Source organism: Dendropsophus ebraccatus, chromosome 4, assembly GCF_027789765.1.
Source record: "Dendropsophus ebraccatus isolate aDenEbr1 chromosome 4, aDenEbr1.pat, whole genome shotgun sequence".
Classification (NCBI taxonomy): domain Eukaryota; kingdom Metazoa; phylum Chordata; class Amphibia; order Anura; family Hylidae; genus Dendropsophus; species Dendropsophus ebraccatus.
In genome coordinates this window covers 145,579,189-145,598,827 of record NC_091457.1, presented here as the reverse complement: position 1 = coordinate 145,598,827, position 19,639 = coordinate 145,579,189, and the positions used below count along the sequence as shown (strand labels likewise).

The 19,639-nt window shown below is 43.8% G+C and overlaps 1 protein-coding gene across 3 annotated transcripts in view; it reads left to right on the top strand.

Annotated features, from left to right (window-relative positions):
• The window catches only part of TCF20 (transcription factor 20), a 34,249-nt gene extending 23,656 nt beyond the window's left edge, over positions 1-10,593 (top strand). For 2 of the 3 annotated variants that reach the window (XM_069967332.1, XM_069967333.1), the window contains exons 3-6: positions 3,708-3,801; positions 5,985-6,034; positions 7,589-7,680; positions 9,609-10,592. In XM_069967332.1, coding sequence (XP_069823433.1) covers positions 3,708-3,801; positions 5,985-6,034; positions 7,589-7,636 — 192 coding nt within the window. In that variant the 3' untranslated portion in view covers positions 7,637-7,680; positions 9,609-10,592. Of the gene's footprint in view, positions 1-3,707; positions 3,802-5,984; positions 6,035-7,588; positions 7,681-9,608 lie in introns of all 3 variants that reach the window. The other variant, XM_069967334.1, reaches the window with a different exon arrangement.
• Positions 10,594-19,639: the final 9,046 nt, after the last annotated feature.

The following is a 19,639-nucleotide window of genomic DNA, read 5'->3' as shown; positions in this document are numbered from 1 at the left end:
GAACATTGCCAAACCCGAACAGTTGGCCTCTCTGCTCAACACTTTTCCTACTATATCCTATATGAAGTTCCTCCCTGCAGCTCTGACACTCCCCACTAAGCTTTGCCCTTATTGTTTCTCTGTATGCCCCCCCCCCCCAAAGGTTGTGAAGTGCCAAAAGTGCAGTGACATAGTAGGGGTGTCCCTACCATGTCTAGCGGCAGCTGCCTCACCCTACCTGTCTGGAGTGTTTCCTATGAGATGCAGCTTCTTAGTATTCTCCCCAGCTATTGGAGGCAGGGGAAGACAATGTGGAGCAGCATCACACACGATGATGATATTTGATGCCCTTGCATGGTAAGCACAATGACAGATGCAGGGTTGTGTATGAGACTGTAAATGTGCAATGGAATATATGTAAATGCTACGGACACCTTTTAGGCTATGTTCACACTACGTATATGTCCGGCCATAGTTCGTACGCGCCGAACATGTGCGGCTGAAACTATGGCCGTGTGAAAAATAGACATACGGGCGAACCGCGAACATATGCCCGTAGTATAGTTATGTTTACTAGCTTGTTTCGAAGCGGTCTGAAGCAGGTCATTTACAAGGCAAATCAGTCGTGTGTCTGGTTTGCCCTTTTGGCCTGGATTTTGTTAGTTGATGGATAAAGATCAAGTTTTATGGTTCCTTAACAGATATGACTATTGGTCTTTTTTCACAGCCCGGCATGGGGCCATGCTAGGATGGAATTAAGTGCTGAGCAGCCTTTATTTGATCACTTGGGAAACAGATCACTGATCTGAGGGAGACCAGCCGACAGATAACCCTGTCGGCTGCTGGTTAAAGCACTCAATACAGTGAAGTCCTAAGTGCATTGCTTTCTGGGAAATACAAATATGCGAAAAAGAGCCTGTGGAGCCTTACTTAAGAGTCTCAAAACACAGAACTAGCCAAATATTCCTCCGGGAAGGGCCCAGCCAATTTGATCACTTGTCCGGGATGCTTCAAAATCTATAAGTACTTGTGGCAATGTCTGTATGCCAATGGTAATTCACTGCAACAATGTGCCTGATAAAAAATAAAAAAATATACTTTGATTTAAACAGACTTTGTATCACTTACGTTGTTCTGTGCAGCTAATCCAGACATATCCTCCAAAATAACATGTACAATAAGTAGTCCTCTCATTATGTGCATGAGCCCAGTACTCCTGGATATTCATGAGGAGCAGAAAACTCCACCCACCAGCTGCTAATTGGCAGTTATCTATCCATGCTGTATATAAACAGTCAACTGTCAGTCAGTCAGTGGGGGGAGGGGTGTGGCAAGAATCCTATTCTCCTGCATATTAGAAGAACGGCTGAACAGAATGATGTAAATAATACACCGATCTGTTCAGCATTTCTGTCACTATTTATGCTTCCCTTATTTAAGGCGGCATAAACCTAGTGAGATTGCCTTTCGGAAATGCATGACACGTTTAAGGAATACAGCTTCTTTATGAGATCCAATCAGTATGTGATGGGACTGCAATCCCGAAACACGTTGTCTCCTTCTTTTTTTTTTTTTTTTTTTTTTTTACTGCCTCTTGTTTTTATTTCCCTAAAAAATAAAAGTGGTGGTGCCTTGGATTACAAGCATAATTTGTTCCGGGACCGTGCTTGTAAACCAAATCACTCTTAAACCAAATAAAATTTTCCCATAAGAAATCATTGAAATGCAAACAATTGGTTCCACTCTCCAAAAATAATGATTTTTATTCTGAATAACAGGTAAAACTAACAAATAGCTGAATATGTGATGATATAAGTTACTGTACAGTATAGCACTCAGCATGTGAAGTATAAAGCATAGTAAGTGCAGAATCACAGAGCTGTGCAGGAGGACAGTGACAGAAACTTCTCTGTACAGCAGTGTGAATGGCTGAGTGTAAGTGCAGGCACATTATAGCGGCAGTGTGTATAGATGAGTGTAAGTGCAGGCACATTATAGCAGCAGTGTGTATGGCTGAGTGTAAGTGCAGGCACATTATAGCAGCAGTGTGTATAGCTGAGTGTGAGTGCAGGCAGATTATATCAGGAATGGAGTGGATGGGAGAAACAAGGGCTGACAGAGACTTCAGGGAGCATTAAAGGAATGAGCAGGGCAGATGTGGGCACATAGAGGGGTTACAGCTATGAAGAGATTACCTCCACAGTCCTGTCCTCTGATGCAAGCCCCAGCCTGAAGTGGATCTGCTATGATTTGGAAGGTGAGGGAGACTTCCTGGGTCAGAGTACAGGGCTGTAGACCCTGCTATGCAGACCATGTCCCTCCCCCACTCCCCCTCTCACCCAGTACAGGGAGCTCTTAAACCAAGTCACAATTTTGAAAAACTGTGAGCTCTTAAACCAAAACGCTCTCAATCCAAGTTACTCTTAAACCAAAGTGTGTGTGTATGTATGTGTATATAATATAATATATAATTTTTTATTTTTTTTTTTAATCGGGGACATTGTTGCAGTGAACCAACATTGCTATATGGGCAGCGCTGCTACGTAAAGGGATCAACCTTTTTTTTTTTTTTCTTTTGACAAGTGTTTACACAGGGAGATGCCAGTGGCAATAGCATTTTCCCGCTCCTGGGCTGATCACTGACACTTTTACACAGGCCGATTATTGGCCAAAGGAGCGCATCTAGCAACGCCCCTTCCCGATAATCAGCCATATATAAAGGGCTTAAGAATACTCATGATTGGATTATCATGTGATTCTATTCATAAAACTTGAACAAGGGATAATCTGGTTTTAGCAGATAAAGCTTATTCATTGTACGATGAAACATTCTTTACATTCTTACATACATTGTATCATTAAAATTCAAAATTTTAAAAATTTTTCCTGGTCATGTGATGAGGTCAGTTATGAGCGCCCTCTTGAAGTAAGAGTGTGCATTACATGGGCAGAACAAAGTCCCTAAGCTAATGGTGCCTATTCACTATTCATTCAAGTGTCAGATAGGTGGTGCCATGCTGCTGAAGTGCCACAGCTTGACACACCTCCTCTCTTTCTCCTTCCCTTGTTGATTGATATACAGGGCTCTGCTTAGCACTGAGCACTCTCTGGATATCATTTACATGTTGTGTTGATGCCATTGCTTGAGGCCGGTACCTAAAGATAGGGAATCTCACTGCATGTGCCGCTGTTTGTTTCTATAGTATGTGCGCTGGAATTCCACATCACAGGCCTTGCTAGTTGGTTATCTAGCATATTACTGCTTAGATATATAGTCTCGTGACCACAGTAACTTTGTATAGATATTCTTTATGTTTATGATCACCATTGTCTTTTAATCTTCATGCCAAAATGTTGTGTGATATTGTAATATGTTTTTTTTTATGTGTTTGCAGTACTGTTTAGTTCCTAAGCCAGAGATGCTTAAATGAACTGCATAGACATAATGCAAATATAATATTCAGCTGACACTCCAAGAAGCTTACCGCTTGCTTCATTATAAAATGTTCATGTATAACCATATACAATAAGCTCCAGTGGCAACTGCAGCTAGGCACTTTGCGGGGCACAGTTATGCAGTGTGCAATTTTAACCTGTATGATGATGACATGGCTAGATTTTGCTAAAATAAGTGTAAGAACCACACACAGATGCATTTTATCTTTGCCTTTTTATTTGTACATGAATTTACTATTTACCTGTAACACTTGTGCTTTTTTTTTGTCTAGATCTGTGCTCACTGCCAGGAGCCTGGAGCCACCTTAGGCTGCTTCAATAAGGGTTGTGTCTGCTGCTATCACTTCCCATGTGCCATGGACTCGGGTAAGGGCAGGATAACGGATGCATGTTACTTTAAAATAAAAAAAAAAGCATTTTTCTTTTATTCTTTTCTACATAGCTGCTCTTTACACTAAGTGCTAGTCATATAAGGATTTGGTATGTTGAAGCCTCAGTTCACCCCTTAACTCTGCAGCCACTTTTGACTTTAAGGCTCAAAATTTTCATGTGTCACATACAGTAACTGGGGGACAATTGGGTACAACAACAGAGGTGATAAGGGAAAGTAATTGGGGACAGGGGTGACGATCAGGTACAATAACAGGACAGCGGTGACTATCAGGTACATTAAAGGGGGACAGAGGCAACAATTGGGTAAAGCAACACGTAAGGGGCAATGACCACCTCTGCCCATGTCAGGGACTGTCCAGAGCATCAGCAAATCCTAATAGAAAACCTCTGCTGCTCTAGACAGTTCCTGACATGGACAGAAGTGGCAGCAGAGAGCACTGTGTCAGATTGGACAGAATACAGCAGCTGAAGTACTGAGACAAGATTTTTAAGTAGAACTAAATTACAAATCTGTATAACATTTTGACACCTGTTGATTTAAAAAAAAAAAAAATCACCAGAGTATTCCTTTAAGCTACATGAATCAGTGAATGTGGCGTCAGTGCTTATGCCCACCTGTTGTCCCATGCATTCTCAATGGTATTTCTGAACATTGCCGAGTGCCATATTATGTTCAGAAGTCCTATAGAATGCGAATGAAGCTGGTAATTTATCAGACGTTAATCAAGATTAGTCATTATAGCGATGTAAGGATTGTTTTGTCTACGTCCAGCTTTACAGAGCGCCAACACATTATGAGGATAACTCCGTACGCACAGGCCAACATTCCTTATTGTTACTGGTTATATTGCCGTCCTTGTTTTATTGAAGTATCACACTGCTGTTTTCCTTGGAAGGCATTCGAGATCCTAGAAATTCTTCTTTAACGGAAAAGAAGCTGGTAGCCGACTGTGCCAAAAACTACATGTGTTATTGTGCAGGTTTGCAGTGTCTGTATACCACAACACACAGTCTTAACTTGGCCTTAGTCTATCATAGTCCTGCAACGAGAAGAAAAACTTTTTTGTGGTTACTGCACATAATGATATTCAGATGGTGGAAGACTGGCCAAAGTTAAACTTTTTTTGCAAAGAGAACCATCAATCCAGCATACTGAACCAATGTATTAAAACATCAGTATAGGTAGCAGAGCCCACTGTCTGACCACTGAGCAGTCCTCAAAACTAGAACACAGTACAAATTAGGATATTTAAATGGGCACAACAAAACAAAAAACTTTTGACATGTCAAAAGTTTTGATCAGTCGGGGTCTTAGTGTTCAGACTGCAAGCAATCAAGAGAACAAGCTGAGAGAAGTGGAGGGACATCACATTCACTCCTGTGCACTCCTGTGCTAGATGGCCTTTTTTAATGCAAGTCTATGGGGCTGTCTAGGTCGCAGACACAGACCGGGAAGAGGACCAGGCAGCGGCAAGGTCTTGTCCCCGCTTCTTCTACTGATCAGTCACAGTCTGAAAACTGATAATAAAAACTTTTGATATGTCTCTCAAAATTTATTTTATTTTAATGACTATATTCTCAAAAGTAGAAGTTACTCTGCCAAAAATCACCCCAGCCCAGAGTTCTCATTTAAGCTCTTTCAGTGCAGTGTAGAGATGAGTGAACCTGAACTTTTGGCATTTGATTAGCGGGGGCTGCTGAACTTGGATAAAGCTCTAAGGTTGTCTGGAAAACATGGATACAGCCAATGACTATATCCATGATTTCCACATAGCCTTAGGGCTTTATCCAAGTTCAGCAGCCACCGCTAATCAAATGCCAAAAGTTCAGGTTCGGATGGACTCGAGCATGCTCCAGGTTCGCTCATCTCTAGTGCAGTGTAATATTTTTAGATAAATAATATTTTTAATAATAATAATAAATAAGCAATCGGCATGTGACCGTGTCGGAAATCTCTGATACTCTACCATTCATCTAAATTATTTTGTGGAAGTCCCATCTGCCTGCCGAGTGCCGACCCTATTCAAATGAATGGGACCGATTTCTGCAAAAAAAAAAAAAGGGGGGGGGGCACCAGTTTTTGCTAAGTTTCTGAAAAAAAAAAAAAAAAAAATTCCACAAAGCCTTATTGATTTGTTTGCTGCATTTTGTTGCAGAATGTTTACTAAACGAAGAGAACTTCTCTGTACGGTGCCCCAAGCACAAGGTAAGGAAAAGACAGCTGCCTCCTTTTGTGTATTCACTCTTTATGGGGAGTCTGTAATAAAGTAGAAAAAGGCCTCTGTTATTCTTGCAATATGAACATACACTCACCGGCCACTTTATTAGGTACACCATGCTAGTAATGGGTTGGACCCCCTTTTGCCTTCAGAACTGCCTCAATTCTTGGTGGCATAGATACAACAAGGTGCTGGAAGCTTCCTCAGAGATTTTGGTCCATATTGACATGATGGCATCACACAGTTGCCACAGATTTGTCGGCTGCACATCCATGATGCGAATCTCCCGTTCCACCACATCCCAAAGATGCTCTATTGGATTGAGATCTGGTGACTGTGGAGGCCATTTGAGTACAGTGAACTCATTGTCATGTTCAAGAAACCAGTCTGAGATGATTCTAGCTTTATGACATGGGGCATTATCCTGCTGAAAGTAGCCATCAGATGTTGGGTACATTGTGGTCATAAAGGGATGGACATGGTCAGCAACAATACTCAGGTAGGCTGTGGCGTTGCAACGATGCTCAATTGGTACCAAAGGGGCCCAAAGAGTGCCAAGAAAATATTCCCCACACCATGACACCACCACCACCAGCCTGAACCATTGATACAAGGCAGGATGGATCCATGCTTTCATGTTGTTGACGCCAAATTCTAACCCTACCATCTGAATGTCGCAGTAGAAATTGAGACTCATCAGACCAGGCAACGTTTTTCCAATCTTCTACTGTCCAATTTCGATGAGCTTGTGCAAATTGTAGCCTCAGTTTCCTGTTCTTAACTGAAAGGAGTGGCACCCGGTGTGGTCTTCTGCTGCTGTAGCCCATCTGCCTCAAAGTTGGAGGTACTGTGCGTTCAGAGATGCTCTTCTGCTTACCTTGGTTGTAACGGTTGGCTATTTGAGTCACTGTTGCCTTTCTATCAGCTCGAACCAGTCTGCCCATTCTCCTCTGACCTCGGGCATCAACAAGGCATTTCCGCCCACAGAACTGCCGCTCACTAGATGTTTTTTCTTTTTCGGACCATTCTCTGTAAACTTTTCTGAAATACTCAGACCAGCCCTTCTGGCACCAACAACCATGCCACGTTCAAAGGCACTCAAATCACCTTTCTTCCCCATACTGATGCTCGGTTTGAACTGCAGGAGATTGTCTTGACCATGTCTACATGCCTAAATGCACTGAGTTGCCGCCATGTGATTGGTAACGTGCAGTTGGACAGGTGTACCTAATAAAGTGGCCGGTGAGTGTATGTTGTACTGTTCATATATTATTCTGTTTGTTCTGCCCAGACTGTATTATCCCATTCAGGCCCCGTCCTCTTAGACTCTAGACACATAATTTTAGGGCCACTTTTATAATATATAGCTTTTGGTTTTTGTGTGCATATTTTAGTGTTTTTCCATCATTCCAAGGACCCTGCAAAGTACAGTAGGTAACATGGCGATTTCTTTAAGAACCACTTTTTGAGGAATATTTCTCTTTTTAGGTTTGCTCTATGTTCTTCACTCCACTTTCATCTCCTTTCTTTCCTTCTCTTAGACCAAGACAATAAAGGGAGTGTCAGCAGAGCAGCCTGAGCAGGGCTGAGGGGGGAAATTTGGCCTATATTTGGAGATAAAATTCAAGCACAGGTGGGTAGTGGGTGGGTGGGGTTTCCTTCTAAGTCACAGGGGTCAAGCACGTGGCTCTCCAGCTGTTGCAAAACTACAATTCCCTTCATGCCTGGATAGCTAAAGCTTTGGCTGTCCAGGCATGATGGGAATAGTAGTTTTGCAACAGCTGGAAAGCGTTGAGCTTGACACCCCTGTTCTAAGTGGTCCTAGACATTCTGCTGTTGCAGCTACACACATGAAAGGCATTAATGGACTCTGGGTCCGCCTCTTTTTAAAAAAAATTTCGCATACACTGGTGCATAGTGTCGGTGCTGCGGGGACATTTTTAAGACTGGCGCAGAAAACGTTGGACTTAATAAATGTCCCCCTCTGTGTTTGACTCTTGGCGGCTGGAGAAGTTGAATGCCACCCTAGATCTGCCAGGAAAACTACCAGTTTCTCCAGCCATCAGGAGTGAAATGCTAAGCGTTGAGGTTTGGAGAACGCTGCCGAATCTGAACAGTTTGGTAAGTTCACTCAACACAATTCATACACTTTAGATCGGAGCGCCCATTCCTAACAACTCTGTGCACATGCAGTTGTGGCTCTGGTGAGGGAGGAGGTGAGTAAGCCTGTGAAAAGAAAAGTACTGGTCATAGTGAAGTCCAGCAGATATATGCGATTAGGGGGAACTCGGGACACGCCTATACACACTAGTTGGTTAGCCTCGGCAAAATCAACAGCTTTGGCCAGCATTAATCTAATATGTATTGCAGACTTTAGGTATCTGTGCTTCCCAGTGTCATAAATAAGGATATGATTATGGTTACAGCGTCTCTCCAATGTTATGTTGGGTTTATATTGCCGTGGTTGTCGGCACTGACAAACAGAGAAAAGCAGACTGCAACAGATGTGAATGAAGCCAAAGGAACCCCAGTAACTTTAAAGGTGTTATCCTGCAATCGGACACTGTAACAAATCTTCAAAAGTTCCCACACAAGTACTGAGCAGTCTCACCAGTGATTTCGGCCATTTCTTTGGCCTAAAACCCTGCATCCCCTCTGAATGCTTCTCAGCACTTTTTGCTCACTCACCCCCCCCCCCCCCCCCCTTCTCTATGTGTGGTTCTTCGTACCCTCCACAAGCTTAGATGCTACACATGTGATTTATACCTGTATAAAACTTGTCTGCGTCCTCTTTCTGCTTTATAACTGCATCATTTCATACTTGGATAGTGTCACCTAGGCGGAGCTTCACAGCAGATGGCCTTCTCCCCAGCCAGAAGATGAGACCCCACTGGTGTGAAGACCCGCCCAGTTGACACTATTAACTTATGAAATTAGCAAGAAAAAAGGGGGTGACAGTATGACTTTAAGGAGTTTAATGGACAGTACCTGTAGGACCACCCACTGGACTCTTTAGCAGGCAAAGATCAGACATTACAATCAGTATAAGTCCAGTTATACTGACTCTTTTCCTACAAATATATACAGTAATACCTTGGCTTTCGAACACTTTGGAACTCGACCTGCTTGGTATTCGAACGAAAATTTACCCAGAAGTAGTGTTTGGAATTCGAACTTTGCTCGGTTTTCGAACCTTTTTGCAAGCGTGGATGGTGGGTTGTACCTGGCGAGTTAAGCAGTGGTGAGGCTTCACATACAGTACAGTGCTGTATAAGACTGCTGCAGTGCATATACAGTGCAGTAGTAGTACAGGCAGTGCACCACCATCTCCCATACATTACAGTGCTTGGATGGGGGGGACGCTATACAGTAAAGAATGGGTGAGGAGTTGGTGACTACTGTACTATAATTGCTGGTTCTGATGAACATTTCTTATGTTTAATGTCCTGTACAGTATAGTGCTACAGCTGGAGGGCTAAAGGTTCCCCATCCCTGTGACTTCTAGTAATGTACTTCCATCTCTGTTCTTCTAGTAATGTACTTCCGTCTTCTGTCTTTCAGGTAAAGCTTTTTAAGTAAAGGGGATCATTACACCTTAGTCCACTAAAAACTTTGTGCTCCAGTTCTATGGGTGGACATTGCCTTCTCTGGGGATTCATCCCTCTTCGCTAAAGCTTTTCCGTCATGGACTTGGTGATACAGCACGGAAACATTGAATCTCTCGTAGTCCATAAACCAATCTTCATCCTGTAACATGGGAGAACGGCTGTGTAATTTAACAGGGGGGGGGGGGGAGTATTAAACAAAATATATAAATATATAAATATATTTTTAATCTGAAAAGGAAAGGCGCAAAATGTTTTTATGGTTCAGATTAAATTTCATTTAAAAAATACAAAAAACAAACAAAATATGTACGGAAAAACAAAGACTTTTGAAAACAGTTTTAAAAAAACTATTTTGTTCACTCTTTGACCGTTGCGCGACGTGCTACAGAGTTGATTTCTTTACCCACCTAAGCTCTATTCTTTGAAAACCAGGATTTTCGGCTATCAAATGCATATACGGATTGAAAGTTTGTACACAGCCTGTGTATTCTGTGTGCACCAGACTGCGCAAGCTGCTGTGTTAGCAGCGCTTTTATGTAAATCTTGTATAAAATAAAACAATCTGGCCAGAATTTAATATGCATATGCAGTGATGTCGGAGTATTGTGTTTGTTCACCATACAAGGAATCTTTTTGAACAGTCATAATAACATGGTAAGGATGCGAAATGTGTTGGTCAATGAACATTTTTGTTTCTAAAGTAAAATAAACCACCTATGGACTATATAAATATAAATTTTTTATATTTCGTGTTGGCCCGCATGATCAAATGAGGGGACGGGATGGGAGTCACATTTTTAGTGGGTTTCCTATTATGAAACGTTTAAAGGGGTACTGTGGTAAACAAAATTTTTTTTTTTTCAAATAAACATCAGAAAGTTATACAGGTTTGTAAATTACATCTATTAAAAAAAATAAAAAAAATCTTGTCTTCCAGTACTTATCAGCTGCTGTATGTCCTGCAGGATATGGTGTATTTTTTCCAGTCTGACACAGTGCTCTCTGATGCCATCTCTGTCCATGTCAGGAACTGTCCAGAGCAGGAGAGGTTTTCTATGGGGATTTGCTACTGCTCTGGACAGTTCCTGACATGGACAGAGGTGGCAGCAGAGAGCACTGTGCCAGACTGGAAAGAATACACCACTTCCTGCAGGACATACAGCAGCTGATAAGTACTGGAAGACTTAAGATTTTTAAATAGAAGTGAAATACAAATCTTTATACCTTTTTGACACCAGATGATTTAAAAACTTTTTTTTTTTTTTTGCTCTGGAACACCCCTTTTAATATTTGACGTTAGGTGTTTCAGAAAGGAAGTCCAACTTTTTTTTTTTTTTCTTCTAGAAAAAAGAACACAAACATTACTGATAAAAATTAAAAAAGGAAAAAAAAAATAAAGGTCATTTTTATCATTCTCATTATGACATTCTCAGTTTCATGTGTGTGGTGTACATGTTTTTATGTGTGTTAATCCTCAGTCCTGCACTGTTTTAGGGCAAAAAGCAAATTTAGATTACAAGGTCAGGAGCATGTGAAAAAGAGTAGCAAATGGGATACAAAACAATTGTAGGGCTGTTTAACTAGGTACTATTGTTTCAACCAACTTTGGCTAGATCTATAGTACAATTGAATAAGAAACTTTGTAATATATCTTATCTGACAAAAATGCTTCCTTCTCCTGTTATCAAGCTCTTCCCCCCCCCCCCCCCCCCCCCCCCCCCCCCCCCCCCCCCCCCCCCCCCCCCCCCCCCCCCCCCCCCCCCCCCCCCCCAAAACACTTCATTACTGCCAGAGGCCGTATTACACGTAGCGATTATCGTTCAAAGATTCACTATAACGATCGTTCGCTAACGCGATAACTAGTGATTTCTTTAGCAAACATTTCTGAGGTTATTACATTCACTGATTACTGTTATGAACGATCGTTTTTACGTCGTTATATGGTCGCTTATCTTCCTCAGGAAAGCCCATGCAACACGTTTTATCGGCAAATGACTTATTACACAAATTATATTAACAAATACGCGAACGATCTACGAACTACAAACGATAATTTTTGAAAGACCAAAATGAATGAGTTTTCATTTGTCATTTCATCGTTGGGTGTTATTACATGGACAGATAATTGTTCATTTCGATCGTTTTAGCGAATTTATAAACGATAATCGCTCTGTGTAATAGGGCCTTAAAGGGGTAGTGCGTCGCTAAGTAATTATTTACAAAATAACACACATTACAAAGTTATACAACTTTGTAATGTATGTTATGTATGTGAATCGCCCCCTTCCCCGTGTTCCCCCCCCCACCCCCACCCCCGCACGTGGACCCGGAAGTGTAGTGTACCATACAATAGCCGACGCGTCCGCGTCATCAGCTGCTCAGCCGCGATTGGCTGAGCACAGTTATGCTCAGCCAATGTCGCGGCGGAGGGGGGCCGGCATCAGGGACGGCTGCAGCAATTCGGCCAGCCTCCCGAAGATTACGTCGTTGACAAGATCGGGGACGACACGCGTCAAGTATGTATGGTACACTACACTTCCGGGTCCCCCAGCGGGGGTGGGGGAACACGGGAAGGGGGGCGATTCACATACATAACACATACAACTTTGTAATGTAACTTTGTAATGTGTGTTATTTTGTGAATAATTTCTTATCGCCGCACTACCCCTTTAGTCTTCCACTCTCCTGTCAGCTCATTCCTGTCATACAGTTGACTTTGAGATCAAGTTAAAACAAGGCAAGTCTATGGCGGGGGAAGGGAGATAAGGGGTAGTGCCCGGGCACAGAGAGAGACATATTGGAGCATGTTCTGTAAGTAAGATATGTCACCCTAGGGCTTAGACTGCTCACCACAGCTTTATCATGACTTCCATACTGCTGCTACTTTTTAAAGGGAAATTATCAGCATTACCTTCATCCTCGGCACCATTCCCATGCAGTTAGTAGTAGTGGGCAGTTTGGAGCCCTGGTGACCCCCAGAGGACCAATCTGTCCACCCCACTTCCTTGATTTTCATTGGGAGGGGCTGGCTGGCTGGCAGCAGATCGGTGCCCATCCCCAGTGCTCCAAACTGCCCAATTAGCATAAGGTTCTAACTGCATGGAAACAGCACCGAGGATAAGGGTAAGTCCGCATTCACATGTTCCGTATGGAACACTGAGAGCCACGCGGCTCTGTCATTACAGCGTTGCGCATATCTGTACAGTTCCCCCGCTCCCAGCATCATATCATGCGGAGGACAGACTCCGGTACAGGCCTTCCACGTCCGTGTTCCGCAGAATTGCCTTTGTTTTATACAGCATGTAAACATAGCCTTAGCTTGTAGAGCAGAAAAAGTCATTTATAAGACATATTGCTGCTCCTCATAAATACACTTTAAAAAGACTGGTATGCTTTAAAGGCTTGTTCACATGGCCAAATGAAGATGCAAAAATTCCGGCATTATAATCCAAATCTGAGATCCGAGGGTTTTTAAAGTTCCCATTGGATTCAGTAGGAGAATCCACGTGCTGAAACAGAAACTGGTTTGGCCGACATCCGTATGAAGTGTATGGAGACCCTTAGTTAATAAATGGCCAGACAAGAGGTTGATTTTGATGTGGTCATAAGGCTAGGTTCACACTGCATTTTTGCAATCCGTGTTTTTTGCATTTGTGTGCATCCGTTTTGATCAGTTTTTCCATTGACTTTCATTGTAAAAAAAAAAAAGGATCAAATTGGATCCGTTTTTTTTTAACGGACACAAAAGTAGTGTCAGCCACGTTTTTGTGTCAGTCAACTATGGAAGTCAATGGAAAAAAGGATGCACACAAATGCATCCATTTTTTTTTTCTGCAAAAAACGGATTGCAAAAACGCAGTGTGAACCTAGCCTAAGTCAGTTTATAAATTCAGGAGAGGATTAATAAGGGCTGGAGAGTAAGCCATCAGGCAGCTTCTCTAATAGATATCACTTAAAACAGGACTGAGCATTATACCTGATAACATACAGTTTGCAGGAGAGAAACCAAGGGGGAATATTTTCTTTTTTTTTCTTTCACCATTGATACAAAGCAAGAATAGAAAATGCATTAAAACGTGTGTGTGTGTGTGTGTGTGTGTGTGTGTGTGTATATATATATATATATATATAATATATATATATATATATATATATATATATTTGTGTGTGTGTTTATTTTATACACACACAGGGAGTCTGCTAGGTGCTTGAACACCTAGCCTATTGATGTCAATGGGCCCTCTGGTAATTTGTTTATTTGCTATAACAATAGTATTCTCAGGTGTTCCATTTAGCATCTACATTCTATATGTTGCCATAAACTAGTCACATGTCATGGAATCCTATTTGGTTTTGCAGCCATATAACTTGTATAAGAAATTAAAATGACCACAAGGGGTCAGTGAATATCAACAAGAAAAAAAAGCTCAGCTTTAGTGTGCAATGTACATTGGCCTTATTTCTAGGATGTTTCATTGAATGGGTTTTCCTACACTCATAGAATAGGTGATAAATGTCTGATCACCGGAGACCTTCCACCACAGTGGGGGTCTGAGCCCCCTATTCCATTCCTGCTCCATGCTTGGATGCAATAGGGAGAAACTTGGAGCTTGGTTCTGTTGATTTTGCTAGGGGTCACAGCTGTTGGCCCCCGATTGTGGAGAACTTTAAAGGAAAAGTTGGGCAATTTATAAAATCTGTCAGGGGGGAAGTACTAACTTACCTCTCCCCGTGCCCACGGCGAGACCCCCGGCACAGATCGCTCAGTCAGTCAGTGACTGGGACGGAATGCTGTTCAAGTTAGGCTAGGTTCACACTGCGTTTTCAGCATCCGTTTAACGCATCCGTTTTTTTTGCAAAAAACGCATGAAAAACGGATTGCAAAAAACGGATTCATTTGTGTGCATCCGTTTTTCCATTGACTTCCATTATAAAAAAAACTGATCCGTTTTTTTTGGCGGACCAAAAAACGTTGCTGACCCTATTTTTCTGGACGTTAAAAAAAACGGATCCGTTAAACGGATGCTGAAAACGCAGTGTGAACCTAGCCTTACCAGTGGCCAGTCCAACAGCTGGGATGTCATCACAACTCGGCCAAATGGCTTCCAGCAGGGGTTCTGAGGCTGGTCCCACCGCTTACTGCGGACACGGGGAGAAGTGAGTTCACACTTGTGTTCAATTTCCATCCTTGCCCCTGCTGACTGCCAGATTTGATAAATCTCCGGACTTCTCCTTTAAGTCTACAGGATTTGGACTGGTTACACATATTGTTAATCTTTTTGTTTGAACATCATTTAATACAAATATATGTCATTTAGGCACCACCTAGAGATGAGTGAACCTTGAGCGTGTTCGGGTCCTGCATTTGGTTATGGGTGGCTGAAGAAGTTGGATGCAGCCCTAGGGAGTCCTGGAAAATATGGATACAGTCTATGGCCTTCCAGGCAGCCTTAGAGCTGCATCACTTCCTCAGCCACCGGTAACCAAATGCAAAGTGTTTGGGTTCGGACAAACCCAATCACACTGAAGGTTCGCTCATCTCTAGCGCCATCCAATTTCCAACTGAATCACTGGACGGTTTGGACAATAATGGTTCAATGAGCACAATGGAGCTAGATCAAATAATGTCTTCAAATAAACGGGATATGTATTCTGCATAAACAGAACCCGCACTCCTTATATAACATAAAAATCCCTTCACATCTCTGCTGGATGCTCCATAGCAAATCCTGTCATATTTTATTGGGATAATTATTCAGCACACAGCGCTATTCTTACTGTCAAAACAACAGACACCATGACCAGACATCTATGGGGTCTGTCATGACTGATCCGTCACAGCTTGGATTCTGTTTTTCTGCTTCTATGACAGAACAGAGATGGATTTCACAATGCAGATGTAAACACAGCCCAGCCTTAGTATAAAATTAAACCACCTGCATAATATTGTGCAGGTCTCTGATCTGATCTGTTGAGGCCTGGACCTGTGGTTTCTGGCAGAATGGGGATTTTTTTTTAATCAACTAATGTTAGAAAGTTAAACATTAAACAGGTTTGTAACTTCTATTTAAAAATCTCAAGTCTTCCAGTGCTTATCAGCTGCTGTATGTCCTGCAGGAAGTGGTGTATTATTTCCGGTCTGACACAGGGCTCTCTGCTGCCACCTCTGTCCATGTCAGGAACTGTCCAGAGCAGGAGAGGTTTTCTATGGGGATTTGTCAGTTCCTGACATGGGCAGAGATGGCAGCAGAGAGCACTGTGTCAGACTGGAAAGAATACACCACTTTCTGCAGGACGTATGGCAGCTGATAAGTACTGGAAGACTGGAGAATTTTAAAAAGGAGTAATTTACAAATCTATATTACTTTTTTTTTTTTTTACACCGGTTCATTTAAAAACAACTATTTTTCTCAAATTAAAAAAAAAAAGTATAATCAGAATCAGTCTATACATTTCTTGGCTCAAGTGACAAAGATGTTGAGTATTAAGAAATGGCTGCCCAGTCCAGTCATTTCATTCTGATAAATTGTGTTGCAAAGTAGAAAAATAGCCAGAGTTTGCTAGTGGATTAACAAGTGGAATGAGTCAAACCCTAAGGGTGAACCATTCCATGTAAATGACATTTTAACTTGACACAATATTGGTAATAAATGTACATTATTTTTTAATTTTGCTGTTTAGCCATTTTCTGAAAGTCATGAAGAGTTCATGAATAATCCCATATACCATGTTTCTGCAGATTCGTCCCTTCTCCCTGGCGTACGCCTGCCGTATACCCCGCTCGCCTGGTGTATGGGCCACGGGGGCCGTGGCAAGGTAGGGAGGAGGACATCTACACTAGATTTCTGTGCTGCTGTACCGCAGGTGCAGATTGGGTTGGATTTACTTAGAGGCGTGTGCCTCTTTTGGTCTGTTTAGACGGAGCGATAATTCGCCCAATCAATCGTTTAACGATTTTGAAGCAACAATTTGGTTTTCATAACTATCAGCGTTTAAACGAAGAGATAAATTGTTAGAAAGAATCCTTATTGCGATCGTTTTAAGATCGCTTAAGCCCAACTCTCACATAGGGTGAATCTGTTTACACGAAGCAATCTGCGAATTTTCAGCGAACGACTAAGGACGATTTGAGATAATGTTGAAAGATCACGAACGATTTCTCGCTCATCGCTTCATCGTTTGCTGTCTTTACACAAGCCGATTATCATAAGTTAATCCAGCGGGGCAGTTGGGGGTGGGGCCTAATTTAAGACTGGTCTTGATAAATCCCCCCCCGCCCTCCCAGTGTCTTTGAATAGGCTTCAAATATTAGCCCTAGTTGGAGCCAGCCAGATCCCTGACACTGACTGCTCAACACAGGTGGGGGCGGAGCTATCTACTGATGGAGGTATACAGTACGGGGACTACCTGCAGAGAGGGAGGGATGTATACAGTACGGGGACTACCTGCAGAGGGGGAGGGAGGTATACAGTACGGGGACTACCTGCAGAGGGGGAGGGAGGTATACAGTACAGGGACTACCTGCAGAGGGGGAGGGAGGTATACAGTAGGACTACCTGCAGAGCGGGAGGGAGGAATACAGTATGGGGACTACCTGCAGAGGGGGTGTATACAGTATGGGGACTACCTGCAGAGGGGGGATGTATACAGTATGGGGACTACCTGCAGAGCGGGAGGGAGGAATACAGTATGGGGACTACCTGCAGAGGGGGTGTATACAGTACGGGGACTACCTGCAGAGGGGGAGGGAGGTATACAGTACGGGGACTACCTGCAGAGGGGGAGGGAGGTATACAGTACGGGGACTACCTGCAGAGGGGGAGGGAGGTATACAGTACGGGGACTACCTGCAGAGGGGGAGGGAGGTATACAGTACGGGGACTACCTGCAGAGGGGGAGGGAGGTATACAGTACGGGGACTACCTGCAGAGGGGGAGGGAGGTATACAGTACGGGGACTACCTGCAGAGGGGGAGGGAGGTATACAGTACGGGGACTACCTGCAGAGGGGGAGGGAGGTATACAGTAGGAGGACTACCTGCAGAGAGGGAGGGATGTAAACAGTATGGGGACTACCTGCAGAGGGGATGTATACAGTATGGGGACTACCTGCAGAGGGGGAGGGAGGTATACAGTACGGGGACTACCTGCAGAGGGGGAGGGAGGTATACAGTACGGGGACTACCTGCAGAGGGGGAGGGAGGTATACAGTACAGGGACTACCTGCAGAGGGGGAGGGAGGTATACAGTAGGACTACCTGCAGAGCGGGAGGGAGGAATACAGTATGGGGACTACCTGCAGAGGGGGTGTATACAGTATGGGGACTACCTGCAGAGGGGGGATGTATACAGTATGGGGACTACCTGCAGAGGGGGAGGGAGGTATACAGTACGGGGACTACCTGCAGAGGGGGAGGGAGGTATACAGTACGGGAACTACCTGCAGAGGGGGAGGGAGGTATACAGTACAGGGACTACCTGCAGAGGGGGAGGGAGGTATACAGTACGGGGACTACCTGCAGAGGGGGAGGGAAGTATACAGTAGGAGGACTACCTGCAGAGGCGGAGGGAGGTATACAGTACGGGGACTACCTGCAGAGGGGGAGGGAGGTATACAGTAGGAGGACTACCTGCAGAGCGGGAGGGAGGAATACAGTATGGGGACTACCTGCAGAGGGGGAGGGAGGTATACAGTACGGGTACTACCTGCAGAGGGGGAGGGAGGTATACAGTATGGGGACTACCTGCAGAGGGGGAGGGAGGTATACAGTACGGGGACTACCTGCAGAGGGGGAGGGAGGTATACAGTACGGGGACTACCTGCAGAGGGGGAGGGAGGTATACAGTACGGGAACTACCTGCAGAGGGGGAGGGAGGTATACAGTACGGGGACTACCTGCAGAGGGGGAGGGAGGTATACAGTACGGGGACTACCTGCAGAGGGGGAGGGAGGTATACAGTAGGAGGACTACCTGCAGAGGGGGATGTATACAGTATGGAAACTACCTGCAGAGGGGGGATGTATACAGTATGGGGACTACCTGCAGAGAGGGGATGTATACAGTATGGGGGGGGACTACCTGCAGAGGGGGGGTGTATACAGTATGGGAACTACCTGCAGAGATGGATGTATACAGTATGGGAACTACCTGCAGAGGGGATGTATACAGTATGGGGACTACCTGCAGAGGGGAGGGGGGTGTATACAGTATGGGGACTACCTGCAGAGATGGATGTATACAGTATGGGAACTACCTGCAGAGGGGATGTATACAGTATGGGAACTACCTGCAGAGATGGGTATATACAGTAATGGGGAACAACCGCAGAGGAGGGAGCTATACAGTATGGTAGCCTAGCTACAGGGAACCTACAGTATAGGAGCCCAACAACAGTGACATACAGTATGGTGGCTAACTACTGTATAGAGTGGGGCTACAGTGTAAGGGCATACCGTGTTTCTCTGAAAATAAGACCTAACCTGAAAATACGCCCTAGCCCTTTTTTTCTGAATAAAAAATAATATAAGGCCCTGTCTTGTTTTCGAACAAAGTAAAGATAAGAGCTGGCACTCACCACCATATAGTCATCCAGGGCATTTATTGGCAGGACAGTAAAAAGGTGAGGGCTGTTTCACCGCACACGCATCTTCATCATACTGCCTGGTCATGGTAAACGGCCAAGCCTCTGACAGGTTTCTTTGATTTGGTTCTTGTTGGTTTCATTCTGGATCCTTTTTAAGGTTATAGTTTGTGTTAAAGACTGACCTGAGAGGAAACATGACTCAAAAAAGGGGTGTCAGAGCTTCTTGGCATATCCTCCCCAGAATTCTTAGTGATGCAGAAATGACCTGTTTGTTTCCCCTAATCTTGGTAACCTCCTCCTCAAGGAGAAACATCCATTATGGTCCCATGATGATAGACCTCTCTGCAACCAACCAGCACCCGGCTCTGCACAGGTGAGGGGCAATAACCCCAAAACAGCC